This window comes from Eulemur rufifrons, chromosome 10, assembly GCF_041146395.1.
Source record: "Eulemur rufifrons isolate Redbay chromosome 10, OSU_ERuf_1, whole genome shotgun sequence".
Classification (NCBI taxonomy): Eukaryota; Metazoa; Chordata; class Mammalia; order Primates; family Lemuridae; genus Eulemur; species Eulemur rufifrons.
In genome coordinates, this window is record NC_090992.1 from 13,300,896 (window position 1) to 13,317,778 (window position 16,883).

Sequence of the window (16,883 nt, forward strand, 5' to 3'; positions counted from 1 at the left end):
CTGCGGTGCAATGTGGCTGTCTGCAGTCGAACAAAGCCCTGAAGGATGGGTCTGGACAACCCGCGGAGGGGGGACAAGACTGCCATGCATGGCTCAGGCTGTTAGGTGTCCACTGCCACAGTCCAAAGGGAAGGGCAAGCCCTGCCAGTGGGCAGCCGAACCCAACACTTAACAGACGCGGGCACGGTGAGAGGGTGAGAGCCCAGCCTCGAATGTTCTTGCTCTGGACGCCAAGTTGCCAGCGATTTGAGGGCAGAAGCAGTTTCTCCTTCATCCCGCTCAGTGCTGGGTGCTTGGTAAGGGCTAGATGAATACTAGATCGTCCACTCCTCAGCCTGATGTCCTTCCTAAGTCGTAGGGAGATCCAGGACCCGTCTTGTAACGTGGCTCCTGTTCTCCCACTTTCCACCTGGTAATGAAATCCCCAGTGGGCTTGGAAAAGTTTTAGGCCCAAGGACTTTGCCTTAGAAATTGATTGTTTGGAGTGGTCTTGTGGCAGAGGCTTAAAATGACTACTGAGAGCCAGGTATGGGCTCCAGGGATCCCCCAGGAGGATAAGGGCATTAAAAGTGGTTCGCGCTGGAGCTCAGCTTTCCCCCGGTCTTGGCTGGGACAATGACATACATCCACCAAATAGCAAAGAGATTCTGAGCAAAAACTGTGAGCAAAGGCTTATTTTATCAAGCGGTGGTCTTGAAACTCAGACCAAAGATTTGGTGGCACCACAAGCTGGGCATTTGTCCTAGGATGTAAGATAAAATAGTCATCACAAGGTAGCAAGCAGTGGTAAGGAGAGGGAAAAAAAAAATCTTTGGCCACCTTTTGGGCGGGCATTTGGCCTGCGACCTACTGAAATGTGAGACCAAGGGGTGGAGGAGACATTCAAATTCAGAGGGAGGGTCACCTGATTCCCTGGAAGCCCTGCACACATTTCCCTGCTGAGTGCAGAGGAAAAGTCATGGGCACAAGGGAGGAAAAAATCCCCTAGATTTGAGTCCCAGCTTGTACACTGGACGACGCTGGGGCACGTGATTTTACCCTCTGAACCTTAATTTTCTGATTCCGTCCACCTTGCAGAGTTGTTGTAGGATTAAGGGAGGGAGCGTCTTCAGGTGCCAGTGACCTGCCCGGTGCTCGGCACGGGAGTCATGACGATGGCCCTGGACCCCTTCCACAGCCACACATCGACTGCTCACAGAATAGCAACGACAGTCCTGGGTGGTGCAGACCTAAGTCCCCAGGCAAGGACAGCTAGGAGAGTCACTGGCACCAAGATCCACCCCAGTAGCCTGGGGAAGTGGCCACCGCTGTAGCGAAAGGAGCTGGCTATAGGAGTCCTCAGGCCATAGCTATGACCGAAGGAAAGGACAGTGAACAGAGGGGAACGTGGCTTCCGTACCTACAGTTCATGTCAGCATAATAATAGCAAAAAAAGGCAAATTCTTTCATTTGTAGGAAAATTTTCTGTCCAGAGGAAGGTGGAGCCAGTCCATCCCTACCAGTGGACCCCTGGCAGGAAGGAAGGAGGCAAAAGAAAAACTCCTTCAGTGGAGTCAGCAGACAAAACTCAAAGCTCTTCGCAGCTAGGGGCGGAGCCACGCACAGCCCAGTGCACTCAGCACCTAGCAGAGTAGGTGCTCACAAAAGACTTGAAAAGGTCACTGAGAGCCAAGAGCAAATCACAAAAAGAAATCAGAGTTTTGTCTTCTGAAATGTAGTCAAATCCTGCATAACAGCTTCACAAAACCAAAGTGGATCAAAACTCGGGAAAACTATGCCATGGGGCCTCCTCCCAAGCGAGGGGACCTTCAAGAGGTGGCGGCCCTCCACAGTCTGCCTTCTCCCCCTGGCTGCCATCTGCCCCCTGGGGTTCCGTGCACAGGGCCTAGGGGCAAGTGGCCCTGCATGCTGACTGGACGAAGGGACTAAAGATGCTACAGGGGATCAGAGGAATCTTTTTCCTGCAGAAGCAGCCAGAGCCCACGTGGCTCTGTTTGCATGAAATCTTTGGCACTGCGGGTAGATGGCGAATATCCCCAGGAAAGTTGACTTTGTGGTTCCAAAAGCATCACGGCAGATGACCACTGGGAATCACCAGGGCAGGACAGGGCAGGGCGGCCCCCTTTCCTCCTGCAGGCTCGGGTGGGATGGGAAGGGGTTCTGCTCTCCCTCCCCTTGGTTCCCAGGCAAGAGCTCCAGGCTGAGAGCTAGAAACCTCGGGCCCTGAATCTGGTTCTGCAGTGACTTAGCTGTGCCTCTCCATGCCTCAGTGAACTGCGTCTGTCACAATGGGTGGAAGGGCTGCCCTGGGCTCCTCCGAGGGAGAAAACACACTGGGAGAACGCAGGAAAGAAGAAAACCACTCTACAACCGCCAGAGAGGGGCAGGAAGCAGTGACAGTGAGAGGCAGGAGGTGCCTGCCTGGCTCTCAGGGCCCTGTCTCCTTGTGGGGCTATGTATGCTACGCTTAGTTTGGTGGAGACCCACCTGCTGGTCCTCGAGCCACCACAGCCCCTTGAGGGTGGCACATGAGACCACCTCAGCTTCCTTTGCTCCATAAACTCTTTTCCCTGGTCGGGGGGCAGGGGGGCACCAGCTTTGGAAGAGGGAGAAGGGCTCTGTGACAACCACCAGGACTTTGGCATCCCCCTGCCATGGAGAAGCAGTTGCTGAGTCCAGGACAGCCACAAATGTCCCCTCACACCCACCACAAGGAGCCACTTGGCCACCTGCTCCCGGCATCCAGCCAGCTTCTATCTTTCTTGGCTGGTTTGCTTCTTACCAGGGAGAGAGCAAAGGCATTGAAGTCAGGCAGGCCTGGATTCAAATCCTCTCTCCTTTTCCTAGCTAGTGTGTCCTTGGACACATGCAGCCCAAGCTTCCTCATCTATAAAATGGGTATAATACAAGGGAGGGTTGTTACGAGGATCCAACATGAATGCCAAGTGCCAATTATAGTGTTTGGCACCTACTAGCTACTCAGGAAAGGGTACTCACAAGAGGCTTGGCTTGTGAATGGACTCCTTATTCAAACAAACTGAGACTCTTGCTCTAGGTAGACAAAAGTGAAATGCCCCAAGTAGGGAGCGGAACTCTCATTTAAAAGCCCTGGATGGACTGGAGCCTGCAGCAGGAAAGTGGAGCATGCTCGGGGCTGGAACCACCCATTAGGGCTGATCACGGTCCCAGGTTAGCAGATGGGAGGCAGGGTGGCTGGGTGGACATCCAGGCCACGCCCAGGGTAGCTGCATCCAGTTGAACCTCAGAGGCCCATGGGCCTGAGGCCGGGGGAAAGAGGACACTGTCCCTGGGACTGGCAACGGCACCGACTTCTACAGGATGAAGTTCTTCCTGGTACCAGGCGTTTTGGAAACAGTGAATAAAGCCACTGGGCTTTTAGAAACATAAAGTGAGAGCAAGTTTTTAAGGACGGGGTGGGCTGCCCCTTACTATGCCTCATCCAGGCAACAAGAGACTCTTTCTGGAGTTTCTCCTCTAGTCCTGAAGGCCTTGGAGTCAGCGTCCCACCGCCGGGCAGCAATGCCATTGGCCAGGAGGAGGCGTTCTCTTAAGGCAGGGACGCTGACGTGGACAGAAAGCGAGGGCTGCGGCTTCCGAGCCTCCAGGGATGCTATGACAGAGGGATCAGACCAGGGACTCCTGCGGTCTCAGCAACTCACTCCCTACCCCGGGGGCAGGAAACCACAGTACTCCAGAGTCTGTCTGCCTTGGAAACTGTGTGGACAATGATAAATTAAGAGGCATATTAAATACGGGGGTAAAGCCAGGTGGCCCTCTAGGCAGAACAGGAGGCGGCTATGGCTTCTTTCTGAGATAGTTGGAAGGAATCCACCCTTCCCAGGAGGGGGCTCCACTCAGGACCTGGCAGAACCACCAGCCGCTGCTGTTCTTTTCCCGGACTTCAAACACCGTGCCCTCCTGGAAGCTGCTGGTATCTTCGTCTCCTTCGAAGTTGGCCACGGCCACATACAAAGAGTCCTTCGGGCTATCGGTGCCGGGGAAGGAGGCTGCAGCTGCTTTCTCCCTGCCTTCTCCGGACTTGCCGGGCCCCCGTGGCCCCAGCCCGCCTTTGACACGCATGTCATCTTGGCCTCCTAAGGAGTTGGACAGAAAAGGTTTGGCTTTTGGCGGGACGAGTAGGGCACGGCCTGGGGCGAGAGCTGCCTTGCTGTCACTGGCTTCACGCTGGGGACTTCTGACCTCTGGGAGGGGCCTGGATGATGAGGAGGTTTTCTTAGGGGGTGGTGGTCTCCGGGGCGGGACCACAGGTCTCTGCTGGGGAGCCTCTTGGAGAGGGACAGGCACGTTCTTAGGCACAGGATCTGTGGTCTTGGCTGGCCTCAGAGGGGCTCTGCAGGACATCTCCTTTGGGCTGAGCCCATCCTGTTTGCCCGTCCTGTCCTGGGCGCGGCCAGGCCCCTCCCCTGGGACAGAGCTTCGGCTGAAGGCCATGTCTTGGCCCCCACCAGCCTGGGGGCTCTCCCCATCCAACAAGGATTTCTCCTGAGCCTTGGCAGGCCTGAGCTTACTCCTAAGGTTGCAGATGTCCACCTGGTCTTCACCCTGAGGTGGCTCTGTCCTGGGGGAAGGCGCCGGCTTGGGCCTAACCTGAGGTTTGGTCTTCAAGAAGGGATTCTGGGGAATGGCTTCTGGCTTCTCCTCTGGCAGGTCGGCTTTGGACTTGGAGATGGGCCGGAGGTTGGGCTTCTTCACCTCCTTGGCCAGTACCTTGTGGCCACACTCCAGCCCCATGTCGTTTTTCAGCTGGAACAATTTGCTTTTGTCAGCTTTGGGCTCTGGCCTCCTGCTGTCCCAGGCTGGCGGGGTGTGCTTGGCTGGAATCATGGGCAGGATCATGCCTGGGGGCTTGGGGGAGCCGCGGAGCTGCTCCAGCCTCTGCCGTTCCCGTTCCAGCAGCTCCCCTTCGGACTTAATGATGGACTCTTTCCTCGGGGGGAGGCTGGGCTTCTCCTCCAGGTCGGGGTCTGAGATCTCCTCATAGCCCGCGGACGCAGACGTGTCTGCAGACGCCTTCCTCGGGACATCCTTCCCGCCCTTCCAGTCTTTGGACCACGGCATCCCGGAGTCCACAGCACCATGCGGCGCGTCGGGCAGGGGCCGGGAGGGGCCTGTGGCTTCGCCGCCTGTGTTGTTCTCCATCGCTGCTGCATCCCCCGGCCGGAGCTGGGTCACTTCGCTGGGCAGGGGAGCCAGGAAGTTGGGCCTCGAGGCACTGCTGGTCTTCTTGTACTTGTCGATGAAGGTTGCCGGGGCCCACCCTTCCTTGTCTTCAATCTGAATGTACCACCAGCCACTCAAGTTCTTCTCGATCACCTGGAAGGGAGGACAGAGAGAAGCACTGAGGAGGTCTGATGCCAGGACTGGCGGGTCGAGCGGTCTGGGAAAACTCGTGTGCAACTGGGGCTCTAGAAGCCGGCGCTGTGTACGCCTCCGATTCCCCTACAGGTCTGCGGGGGACCATCTATGGAGAGTATTGGGTACCAGGAACACCTTACATGGGGGTAGGTTCTTGCCCAGTTTCAGATTCCCCCAAAAGCAGTATCTGAGACATGGACTTGCGTACAGGTACCTAATCGGAGAGGAGGTCCCAGGAAGTACATGTAAGGAAGTGGAGAGTGTGAGACGGGAAGGGGAGAGGCCAGTCATGAACAAGTTATTGTGCTGGGCCACTGGGGGCTTAACCTGCCAGGGACCCTCTGGGAGATCACACAGCGCCTCAGAATGTTCCCTCTGGGGGTGGGGGATTTATCTATTGACTCCCCTCCCCTTCTGGGAGGTGGGAAGCTGGCAGCTTGCAGAGACCTGTGTGCAGCCGCAGGTCAGGCGGATGGAGCACGGGCAGGCTCTGCTACAATGCTGACGAAGTAGAAGGCAAACACCAGAATTACCCTAGATCCTGGCTTTTGTTGAGCACTAGGCAAAGTGGCTGGCTGGTTTACAGAGACACCCCATATGAAAAACGCCTATCTTTAAACACCGGAGTTGCACTCAGCTGGAGGGGACGCTCATGATTGCATACAGGGAACCGAGGCTGGTGAAGTGCGGCAGATTTTCATCTTGTCTCCAGCTCCCTCTGGGATGCGCACCTGCTGAATGGAAGGGTGGGTAGAATCACCCACGTAAGAGCTTATGTTTCCGTTTCTTTTTTGTCCAGTATTGGATGAGTGAATTCACACAGGTGGAAGGTGCACATGCTACATATTATGGGCTGAACTGTGTCTCCCTCTCTTCGTGCATTGGAGCCTTGACCCCCGGTACCTCTGAATGTGACTGTACTTGGAGACAGGGCCTTTAAAGAGGTAGCTGGGTTAAAACGGGTCATTAGGTGGGCCCTGATCCAGTACAACTGATGTTCTTCAAAGAAGAGAAGATTAGAAAACACACAGACCAAGGGACAACCATGCGAGAACATAGCAGGAAGGTGTCCATCTGGGAACTAAGGAGAGAGGACACAGAAACCAAACCTGCCAACACCTTGATCTTGGACTTCTAGCCTCTAGAATGGTGAGACAGCAGACCAGTGTTGTGTGAGCCACCTGGTCTGCGGTATTTTATTACGGCAGCCCGAGCAGACCCATGCACGTAATTCGCCCGCAGGCTCTTAGATCTGATGAGTGCTCACGATGCCCTGTGAGATGGGGATTGTCCCCTCATTTTATACACGCAGCATGGGGCCTCAGGAGAGCTGAGCAACTCAAGGGGGTCTTGCAGAAAGTCAGTGGTGGAGAGTCAACGGCAAGGGTGGGCTTCAGAGCTGGAGCTTTTACCATCACCCGTCCTTTCTGCCGCTCAGAAAGGGGGACCCTGCCTGGAGAGAGGTTGTGTCTGGGGTGAGAAATTCCTGCAGGAGCAAAGCAGGCTGTGGGCACTCTCTGGTCCTGCTTGAAGAGGGATAGCAGCCACAGGCCCCCCACCAGCATGCCGAGGCTGGGCTCTGGGGCCTGCAGACCTGGGTTCTAATCCCAGCTCCACCACCTACTGCTTGAGTGGCCCTGGCCAAGCCACTCCTCGGATTTCCACACCACACAAGGAGGAAGATGACGAGAACAATTTAATCCCCACTTGCAGGATTTTCATGATGACCACGTGAGCTGACGCAGACAATGGCACTTGATAAAGGCTGAAAGGTCAGCGGTCCCTGTGATGGAACTGGAACGGAGGTCGCTGACAGAGTGGGGTGCGCTTGCCAGGCAGCAGCCACCAAGCCCCTCTGGCATCTTTCCTGGAGGAAAGGGCATTGGGAACGTACGCTCTGTGCCCGGGGTGACCGGCATCTCATCAACACTTGGTAGCTCTGGCAACAATTAAAGGCCACGCTGGGCATATAAGTCATCGTCAGCACATCCATGACTCCAGCAATGCTAATACTAAGGACAATAAGCAGTATCAGATGTATCGATGAGATTTGTTAAGCTTACGCTCTATGCAAAGGACGGTGGCAGAGGCTCTGAACGCTTGAGTTCCTCACCATGGTTAGTAGGAGTCTTCATTTACTAGAGAGAAGCCAGGGGCTACCATGAATAGAAGCCAATGCAGGATCACAAGAATGAGGGGAACAAAAAGAGCCTGGGCTTTAAAACCAGAGAGACCTGGGTTCAAATCCCACCTTCTCCTAACCCCTCTGAGTCTCAGGAGCTTCATCTGCAAAATGGGTTGGTGAAATTGACCTCTTGGGGCTTCTGTGAAGATTAGCTAACAAATAGGTAAGGCACCTGGCTCAGACAGGTACCTACATCATCATCACCAGCAAAACATGTCTTGAAGACACACAGCCTAGACGAGGAACAGAGCTGCCCCTACCGCTAGAGAGCTGCGGGCCCACTGATGAATTCTGATGATGCTGAAATGAACCAGGAAGCAAAACTGGAGAAGAAGAAAACAGAACATGTGGATTTATCCTAATAAGAGAACACCTGATTAAGCCCAAAACTTCAGTGATAACTATTTCCCACTTACGTCCCTCATGTTACCACTGGCAGAACCTCTGCTGACATCATGGAACAATAAACCAGAGCAATTTCAAGAATGGGTTATATCTGCTTCCTGGAAAAGGATGTTGGGTGTCTGAGCTTTTTATTGGATCAGCTTTAGCATAACATAGAGAATAAAGGCCAGAAACCAAAAAAGGGGAATGGTTCTGGTTGAAGTGGAGTGGGGGCCCAGAGGAGACTCTCCAATACCTGCAGGAAACAGGGATCTGCTACGTCCACACACAGCATCAGCGCTCAGCGCTGTCCGGGCACCGGGAGCGGCCCCTGGCAGACCCGTGAACATTCCGAGCCAGGGAGAGGTGGTGCTTATGCGTGAATGTTCAGTTTACCAGCATCCTCAGGCAATGGCATTTGTTTGTTGAAAATGCTGGAAACTTATTAAAGGCTGTATCTTAAAGAAGGTTTAATAATGTTTTCCAGCTCTCTGGGAAAGAACCCCTGTGTAACATGCAAGTTGCACTTCCGGTTTCAAGATAGGAGATGGAACAAACAGCAGTTTCCCCTCTATGAAACAAATCCAGAAGAAGAAATAAATGAACCCCAAAGCCAAGCTCAGAAGGAGGAAGGGGAGAAGTTAGCAGATCAGCAGATGCGAGGCACCGCTGATGGGAAGGAGCTGCAGCAGCTATCTGCGAGGGAGGCTGTGGCCCACAAGTGCTGCGGGGAGTTCTGCTGCACAGGCTGGGAGAGCTCAGGATGGTAGAACGTGGGGATGGGGAGGCCCAGGAGCAACTGACAGGACTAACTGGGGTAACACGGCAGCAGTGGCCAGGCTGGCTGACCCTTCCCTATGGCCTTTATCCCATTCTTGTAAAATAGGCGATATAAAGGAGACTGATTACAGGTGGAAACAGTGAATGTGAAAGCCTGGGTCAGACAGCCACGGCACTGCCTGGTGGCTGGCTCAGACGGCCCGCTCTGGTACCGAAACCAGTGGCAGCCGACCAGCTCCTTGTGTGTACTCCCAAATGGGTGTTTCACTACCTGCTGTCTCTTCTTCACAGCCCAAGCCACGTACTAATACCATGAAAAGAAGTAAAATAAATACCAACACCACTACAAAGAATTTATAATTGGTAAAAAAGATGAACAATAGCAGGAGCTTAAATTAAACATACTTAATATCCTTAGAGAGATGTAGAAGGGCATCAAATTCATGAGATGAAAGAATAGGTGAAACAAGAACAGGTGACTATGAAAAAGAATCAGTAAGAGCTCTTGGAAATGAAAATTATAATTGTTGAAATAAAATAAGCAACAGATTGAACTGCTGAAGAGCAAATGAATGAGCTAAAAGATCAAGCAGAATGTTCCAAAAACACAGCACAAAGAGATGAAAATGGAAAATATGAAAGTCAAGTTAAGAGACATAGAAAATAGAGCCAGAAGTTACCATATCTGTTTTATAACAGTTCCAGAAGGAAAGACTAAAAAGATTGAAAAGAGTCGATATTTAAAGAAGCAGAAGTGGAAAATGTTCTAGGAAGACCTCCTGAGTCCTTAGATGGAAAAGGCCCAGCACGTGCTGAGCAGGATAAAAATGAACAAATTCATACCTAGTTACACATCAGCGCAATTTCAGCACTTCACTGATGCTGAAAGATAAAGATAATGAGGGACTCCTGAGAGGATCAGAGAAAGGACTGATTGTGAACAAGAATCGGTTGGCAGCAGCTGCTTACTAGCAACACTGGATGCGAGAAGAGAATGAAACAATATATTCCAAGGGCTCATGGAAGACTACTTCCAATCTGGAATTCAAAACTCAAATAATCACTGACGAAGGGAAAATAACACTAATTCTTATATTGTCAAGAAAGCATTATGTAGAAAAGTGGGGCACTGCCCTCAGTTAAGGACACATAGTTGTGTGTGGTGCTGCAGAAGCTAACACAGGGTAGGGAAGGGAAACTAATGCAAATCAGGGAAGCCTTCCTGGAGGAGGCAGGGATTTGAAGAGTGAGATGGATTTTGATATGCCAAGTTCAGTTAAAAAAATTGGCTTGGGTGCCTTCCATGAGAAGGGAGGTAGAGGGCTAGGAAGTGGATAAAGGAAGGTCATTCATGACGGAGAGAGTAAGGGAGGTGGGGATCCCAGCTTGACCAGTAGGGATCAGCGGAAAGCAGTGGAAACATGGCTGAGCAGCGATGGTGGGTGGAACAACTCTTGATCGTGGAAAGATGTTAAGAACCAGGCATATGTTTCACGTCACATTAGCAGGCATTGTCTTTTACAGCAGCCAAATGGGGACCTGGGTATAGAACTATCTTGCAGCACAAGCAAGATGCCTCGTGAGTTCTTTCTGTGGATGCGAAGTTGGAAAGACTAAAATGGTTAAAAAAAAAAGGAACTAGAGAAAAAGAGCAGCTGAAAAGCCTTGTAGAGCCCTGAGATATTCCTGCTCCTCAGTTTCTCTGTGTGAAAGGGGATTTGAATTTTATAAAAATTAGTTTGGGAGACTTCAGCCCAGGTTCTTTAAAAACCCCTGCAGACAGCCTTTCTTCAACAGGCTGAAGGATACCTGGTTTGAGGAGAAGTTTCTGGAGGGGTCTGGGCAGAACCAGTGGTGGTGAGGGACCAGGATGCACCTCCAGGAAAACACCTTCTCCCAAGCTCACTGGGAAGCTTCTCTGGCACTTGAGGGGAAGGAGAGACGAAGCAAGTCCTGTCCTGTGGTATTCAGAGCTGGAGGGAACAGCGGACCCCCAGGGAACATGCCGCACTCGCGCACTGACTCAATCTTTCACTCACTCATTTCCTTCATATATCCGAACAGTCATCCATACAGCAATCGTTTACTAAGCATCTACTTAGTCTGTTAGGACTGGCCCCAATGCCAGGGCTATGAGCATGAATGAGGAAAACAATCTTTGGCCTTCCAAGTGTCGAGCTGGAGGTTAATGGGGAGAAAGATTTTTCATTTATTCAACATTTATTGCAAACTTACCACATGCCAGGAACTGTGCTAGCCAGTGGGGATACAGGAGTGAAAAACTGCTATGGTCCCCACCCTCCCAAAGTTCCCAAATATCAGGCAGATAAATAACGACAGGCTTTAAACTCCCTGGTACAAATCTGGAGACAGACATGGGTTCAAATCCTGGCTCTGTCACCTTTTAGCTGTGTGTCGTCGGAGAGCCATAGCTCCCTCATCTGAAAAGTGGGGATAACATTCCCATCTCACAAGAGTAAATGGTTAAAGGATTAAGCAAGAGACTGCAAGGAAAGTGCTTAGTACAGGGCCCAGTACCTAATCAGTGCTCAATAAATGTTAGCTGTTGTTATTTTTATTCTTGTCTTGTTGGTAAACATACAAACCACAGAAGAAACTCCTACACCAGGGAAGGCCACATGAAGATGACAGAGTTTGCCCTGAGACTTGAAGGTTGGGCAGGAGTTAGACACAGGCAGGCAGGCAACCTGGGATCTTTCTCTGCTAGGCTTTACTCAAATAAGCTCCTGTCCCCAGGGACTTGCAACACAATAGGATGAGTTCATTAATTCAACTGTTTATCAAGAATATGCTACAAGCCAGGCTCTGTGCTGGGATATTGTCATGAACAACACAGACAAGGACCCTGGTCTCAGAAAGTTTATGTTCCAGTTGGGGAGAATGTACCACAAACCACCCATCCACCCACTGAACTAGCCCCCGACCCACCCTCCTACCCAACCAACCGATATATAAAGGCCTCAAAGCAGCAGTTGGAGCTCTGGGAACTCAGAGGAGGAAGAAAGCACTTGTCACGAAGGTGATGGGGAAGGCGCCCTGAAGCAGGGGCAGGGGGGCTCGCAAACAGCTAGACCCATCCCCTGATAGAGAACCTGCCCCCGCAGTGTGGCCAAGAGAGTGAATGGGAACCTGAAGCTAGAACCTGGGCTCTACCACCAGCTTTGTGAATGATGGGCTCTGGGAATGCCGCCAGTATACCTCAACTTGTCTCAGTTTCCTCATCCATAAAATGGGACAATACACTTAATGCTACTCAACAAAGCTGAAGGGAGGGTAGACGTTCCAGGGACTTCTGTTTTTGTCTGTCCTTCGGTTTTCCCTGGGCTTCCCCTCGGCCCACCTGAGATGTAGGAATGCGAGGTTTGTTGGCCAGAGCCCACGAGACCCAGCTCTGGGACCTATGCTGGAGCGACTGGGATCATTGAGAAAACAGGCTACAAGCCTAGAGCTGCTGGGGCTGTCTCCCTTGCTCCGGGAAAAAGTCTGAATGAAGCCAATTTAGAGAAGAATGGAGACAAGAAACAGCAAGAGGAAGCCCCGTTGACAGCTTGTGAAGTGCTGCAACCAGCCATGTCTGAAGCAAGAACACCTACATACAACACCTGCATGATGACGATGATGATGATTCTCGGGCAGTCTGCGTACACTAGCACTTGAAAGCCAAAGAGTCCCACGGATACACTTAAAACGTGCTTTGAGAAGCTAAGTGCTAACCTGCTCAAGTCCTGCCTGCCATGTCTCCCTCCAGCTGCCACCTTCTTCCTTCCTTCCTCTCTTTCATCGCCAAGCTCCTTGACTTTTCCACAGTGTCCCCACTTCCTCCCCTTGCCTCTTCCATCTCCTGTGATCTGGGCGATGGCCCCAACTCTCCACCGACGTGCTCCTGCAGTTCCCAGCAGCCTCCTTCCTGTGCTCATGGACACCCTTCACAGCCTGCGGATCGCTTCTGCCTTCTGCGACTGCTCCACCGGCTACTAGTTTTCCCACCACCTCTCCGACTCCTTTCCAGACTATTCTTCACCTGCCTGACCACCCATCAATGCCAGTGTTCCCACAGCTTCCTCCTCAGCTCCCCCATGCTCCCACTCTTCCTCACTAGTTCACGTACAGCTTCGATTCACCACCAGGAGGCTGCTGACTCCAAGGCACCCTTGAATTCAGACACACACATCCAGACACCTGTCAACTGCTCCACCTGGGCGTTGCCCCGTCAGCTCTGCTTCCTCGTGCCTAAAGCCCAACAGAAACCCAATTCCTATCCAGGCCGGTTGAGATGATGTCTTAAATTTCCCCTACATTGTTCTATGTGAGGCACTCAGTACGTGTGTGCACATGAATGAGTATAAACGGGCAGATTTTTCTATAATAGGTTATAACACGATTCAGAATTTTCCCAAATCCCATCCCTCTAGCCCTTGACCCTAATAACAGCAAAGTAAAAGCACAAAGGGATTTCTTTCTAGTGAAATATCAAGATGCTTCAATGCCCCCGGAAGCAGAGGCCAAGAGAGTCTATGGGCTCTTAGGACCCAGTGGTTAGAGAATGCACAACTAACCTCTTGACCACAGTGTCTAGGAAAACCAGGGCCAGATACAGTGCCTGGTGGAGCCACTGGCAAGCTGGAGGAAGGAGGGAGGGGGCCTGAAAGAGGAAGACTCGAGGAGATGGGCCGACGGTGCCCACGTCCTGGGCTATCAGACAGTGCTCTGTGCCAGGCATTGGAGCTGTGTTCCACGGATGAAAGAGGAGGGTGAGGGCAATTCTTCAGAGTCCAGCAAAGCCCCTGGCACATACAGCCACAGCAGGTGCTCCAGGAGTAATGAGTGTGTTGCAGACTTGAATAAAGTAAACCTCTGTCTCCCCAGATGAGGTGGGCAGGGTCTGGCCAACTCTTACTCAAGACAGAATGCAGGTGGGGATACCTGTGACTGGCTCACCTGCTTTTGAAAACTGTCTAAAGAACCATCTTTGCCAGAGCTTTCTAACCCCTGGTCCTTGTTGCTATCCTAATACTTTCCAGCTTTCTTGGAAGAATGGGAAAGAAACACCCTTAAGCTCTGACCTAACAAGGTCTCTGGTCTCGTTTATGTTCCAGTTGGGGAGAACGCACTACAGACCACTCACCCACCCACCCACCCAACCAATACATAAAGGCCTCGAAACAGGAGTTGGAGCTCTAGGAAATCACAGGAGGAAGCAAGGAAAGGAAAGAGAACTGCAAGAAGAGAAAGGATTTCTGTTGGCCTTTGTCCAGGGATCTGAGCAGGCAGGCAGAAGGAGGGGCAGGAAAGGAGAGAGGAGAAGTAACAAGGGAAGTGGGAGGTGATACAAACGGGAACACACAGTGGGCTTATGCGATTCTACGTACGTGAAAAGTCCAGAACAGGGAAATCTATCGACACAGAAAGTAGACTGCTGGTTGCCAGGGCCGGCGGGGAGGGGCTGAGGGGAAATGGGAGCAACTGCTAATGGACAAGGGGTTTGTTTTGCTCTGGATTTTGGTAGTGGTGATGGCTGCACAATTCTGTGAATACAATAAACCACTGAATTTTATACTTCAAATTGCTAAATTGTATGGCACGTGAATTATATCTCAATAAAGACGTTAACTCCCCTCCCTCCCTGAAAAAGAAGTAGGAGGTGAAAGGAGAGAATTAGGAGGCGATGCGTGGAGTCAAGAATCACAAGCAGGCAAAGGAATGCGTGGGCCACTCACCTCGACCTTCAGGCCAGCCTGGAAGCTGATGCCGTCGGGGATGGTTGTCTGGAATTCGGCAATGGTGTAATACTCTTCCTCCACTTGGGGTGGGATGGGAGGTTTAGGCAGGTTGAGACCTCGAGGCTGGTAGGATTAAACACAGGCTGACTCCAGTGGTAAGTGGATTAGTGTGAAGCTGAAGCAGGTGGACTAGGGGACTGGGGCACACAGTCAGACCAAGGGGGTGCTGCAGACCTATTTGGATTCTAAGGGACAAAACAAGGAGGACCATGCAGATCGTCATCTCCTAGATGAGATCGCACTGGCCCTTCAACTTTAGAGTGACAACAAGACACACGGGACATTTGGCTGCAATGAAGATCTGGGGCAAGGCAGCATTCCCTGACATAGGAGGCAGCAAGGGTTGTGTGAAGAACACAGCTTTCCAAGTCAGACCCATCTGGGTAGGCAATGATGACGATGACTGCAACCTTGGGCAAATCAGCTCCCCTTTCGGAGCCTCAGTTTTATCTCCATACAGTGGGTATAATAACAGAATCTACCTGGTGGGGTTGCTGCAAGTATTAAATAAGTTAATGTAGTGAAGCACCCAGCTCACAGCACAGCGCCCCACGGGTGCTCAACAAATGGCAGACATTAAAAAGAAAGCTCACTTTTCAAAGTATTGGCTAAAAAGGTCCCTAGAAAATTAAAAATGGAATCTGGAAGAACATCAGAATGGCACCACAAAGGATATGTGTGGCTCATCCAAGCCTGGGCCTCGAGTGGCCTTACTTGAGAGGACTGATCTGAGACAAAGGGAAGTGGCTCAGGAAGCAGAGAGCAGGTCCGGAGGCCTGACCCCTACAGGCACGCTCTGCGCCCCGGCAAACTGCTTCATCTGCCTGGGCCGCAGGCCGGCCCCGTTAGTGGGCCTAGCACTCACACAGCCTGTGTCACAAGGCCGCCGTGTGGACAGGAAAGAGCATCGCTGGAGAGGCGAGGGCCACGTGAGGGGCCAGTGGCCGTCCCTCACAGCCCCCAGGCCGGGGGCCGGGCCCCCAGCAGCAAGGGTCCACTTACGATGGTCATATCCCGGCGAGGAGGGGGTCTCTGCCTCATCTTTGGTGATCCTATGAAGAAATGAGAGCTTACTTCACCCACGTGCAGAGTTCTGCAGATAAAATTCCCGAACTGGATGCCTGGAAAGGTTTATTCTCTCCTGCAGAAGCCTGAGCACAGGAGTTAACTCAACATGGCGCAGCACCCTCTCAACACGGCTTTTTCCATACCTTTTCCACACAGGAATGGAAGAGGATGGTGCTGAGTTCTCAAGCAATGGAAAACTTTCCAGGAATGCCAGAAAACGTAGGCTTCAGGATAACACAGAGATGGGTCCCAACCCAGCTCCAAAGCTCACTGGCTGCTGGCCTTGGACAGATTAACGGACTCTCTGAGCACAAGGCCCTCATCTGTAAAATGGGCATAACTATGTGTGCCTCCTGGGGACAGCAGTGCAATAAAAGGAAACATCTGTGAAGCTCTTGGCACGTGGCAGGCATGCAATACATGTTTCCGTGCCTGGTTTTGTGCTCAAGAACAAACCCAAACTGAACGATACATCAACAAACTGAACCAACACGCTTAGGCTACTGACTTCAGGGGTTTTGACTCTGGAGTTCGGCTGCCCTACCTCTGGGCCTCAGGATCAGGAGGAGAATGACTCTGCAGCAGTCCGAAGCCCCTGCTAAAGGCAGAACACTGAGGGGGTAACCTCATGTGTTTCCAGAGCTGGTTCAGAATGAGTGCGCACAGAGGGGCAGTTCGGCAGTTGGGGTGTGGAGGAGACTGCTAATCCCTCAAGCTCCCTTTCCCCCTGTCTTCTGTTAGAATAAATACCAACACAGTTTTAGCCAAGATACTTGGCTGCCTATGTAAAGACTCCATTTCCCAGACTCCCTTACAGCTAGGTATTGCCATGTGATAACTTCTGGCCAGTGAGATGTGAGAGATGGTGGGAAGTGTGCAGCTTCCCTCTGCCTGCTTTCCACTGGCTAGACTAGGGGCTCGCCATACTGGAGCAGGTGGGTAAGGGCAACACAGGCCAGATGCAGCGTGACGAGACTCTTGACTGCATGGAGCTGCCGTATCAGCCCTGGACGTATATACATGGACTGTTTAGTGAGAAATATCTAGACTATTTGACCCACTCTCATTGGGTGTATGCATTTATGTGGGGAGGGTCTTGGTTTTAACAACTTAACCTATATTTTAACAAAGACATGAGGTTGCGGACTTTCATTTGCTCCTCTGGTGCGAATGGGAATCCACTTATGCTCTTGGCCACGATAGATCAGAATCACAGAAACTCGGAGCTGGCCAGAAGCCCTGCATGGCACGTGACAGCGTGATCAGTG

At 51.9% G+C, this 16,883-nt stretch overlaps 1 protein-coding gene across 1 annotated transcript in view; it reads right to left on the minus strand.

Moving 5' to 3' along the window:
• Nucleotides 1–508: 508 nt before the first annotated feature.
• Nucleotides 509–16,883, minus strand: part of SH3PXD2B (SH3 and PX domains 2B) — a 94,358-nt gene continuing 77,983 nt past the window's right edge. Inside the window, exons 11-13 of the mRNA XM_069483850.1 lie at nucleotides 15,550–15,599; nucleotides 14,485–14,610; nucleotides 509–5,355 (exon numbers count right to left, since the gene is read on the minus strand). Coding sequence (XP_069339951.1) covers nucleotides 3,817–5,355; nucleotides 14,485–14,610; nucleotides 15,550–15,599 — 1,715 coding nt within the window. The 3' untranslated portion in view covers nucleotides 509–3,816. The remainder of the gene's footprint in view (nucleotides 5,356–14,484; nucleotides 14,611–15,549; nucleotides 15,600–16,883) is intronic.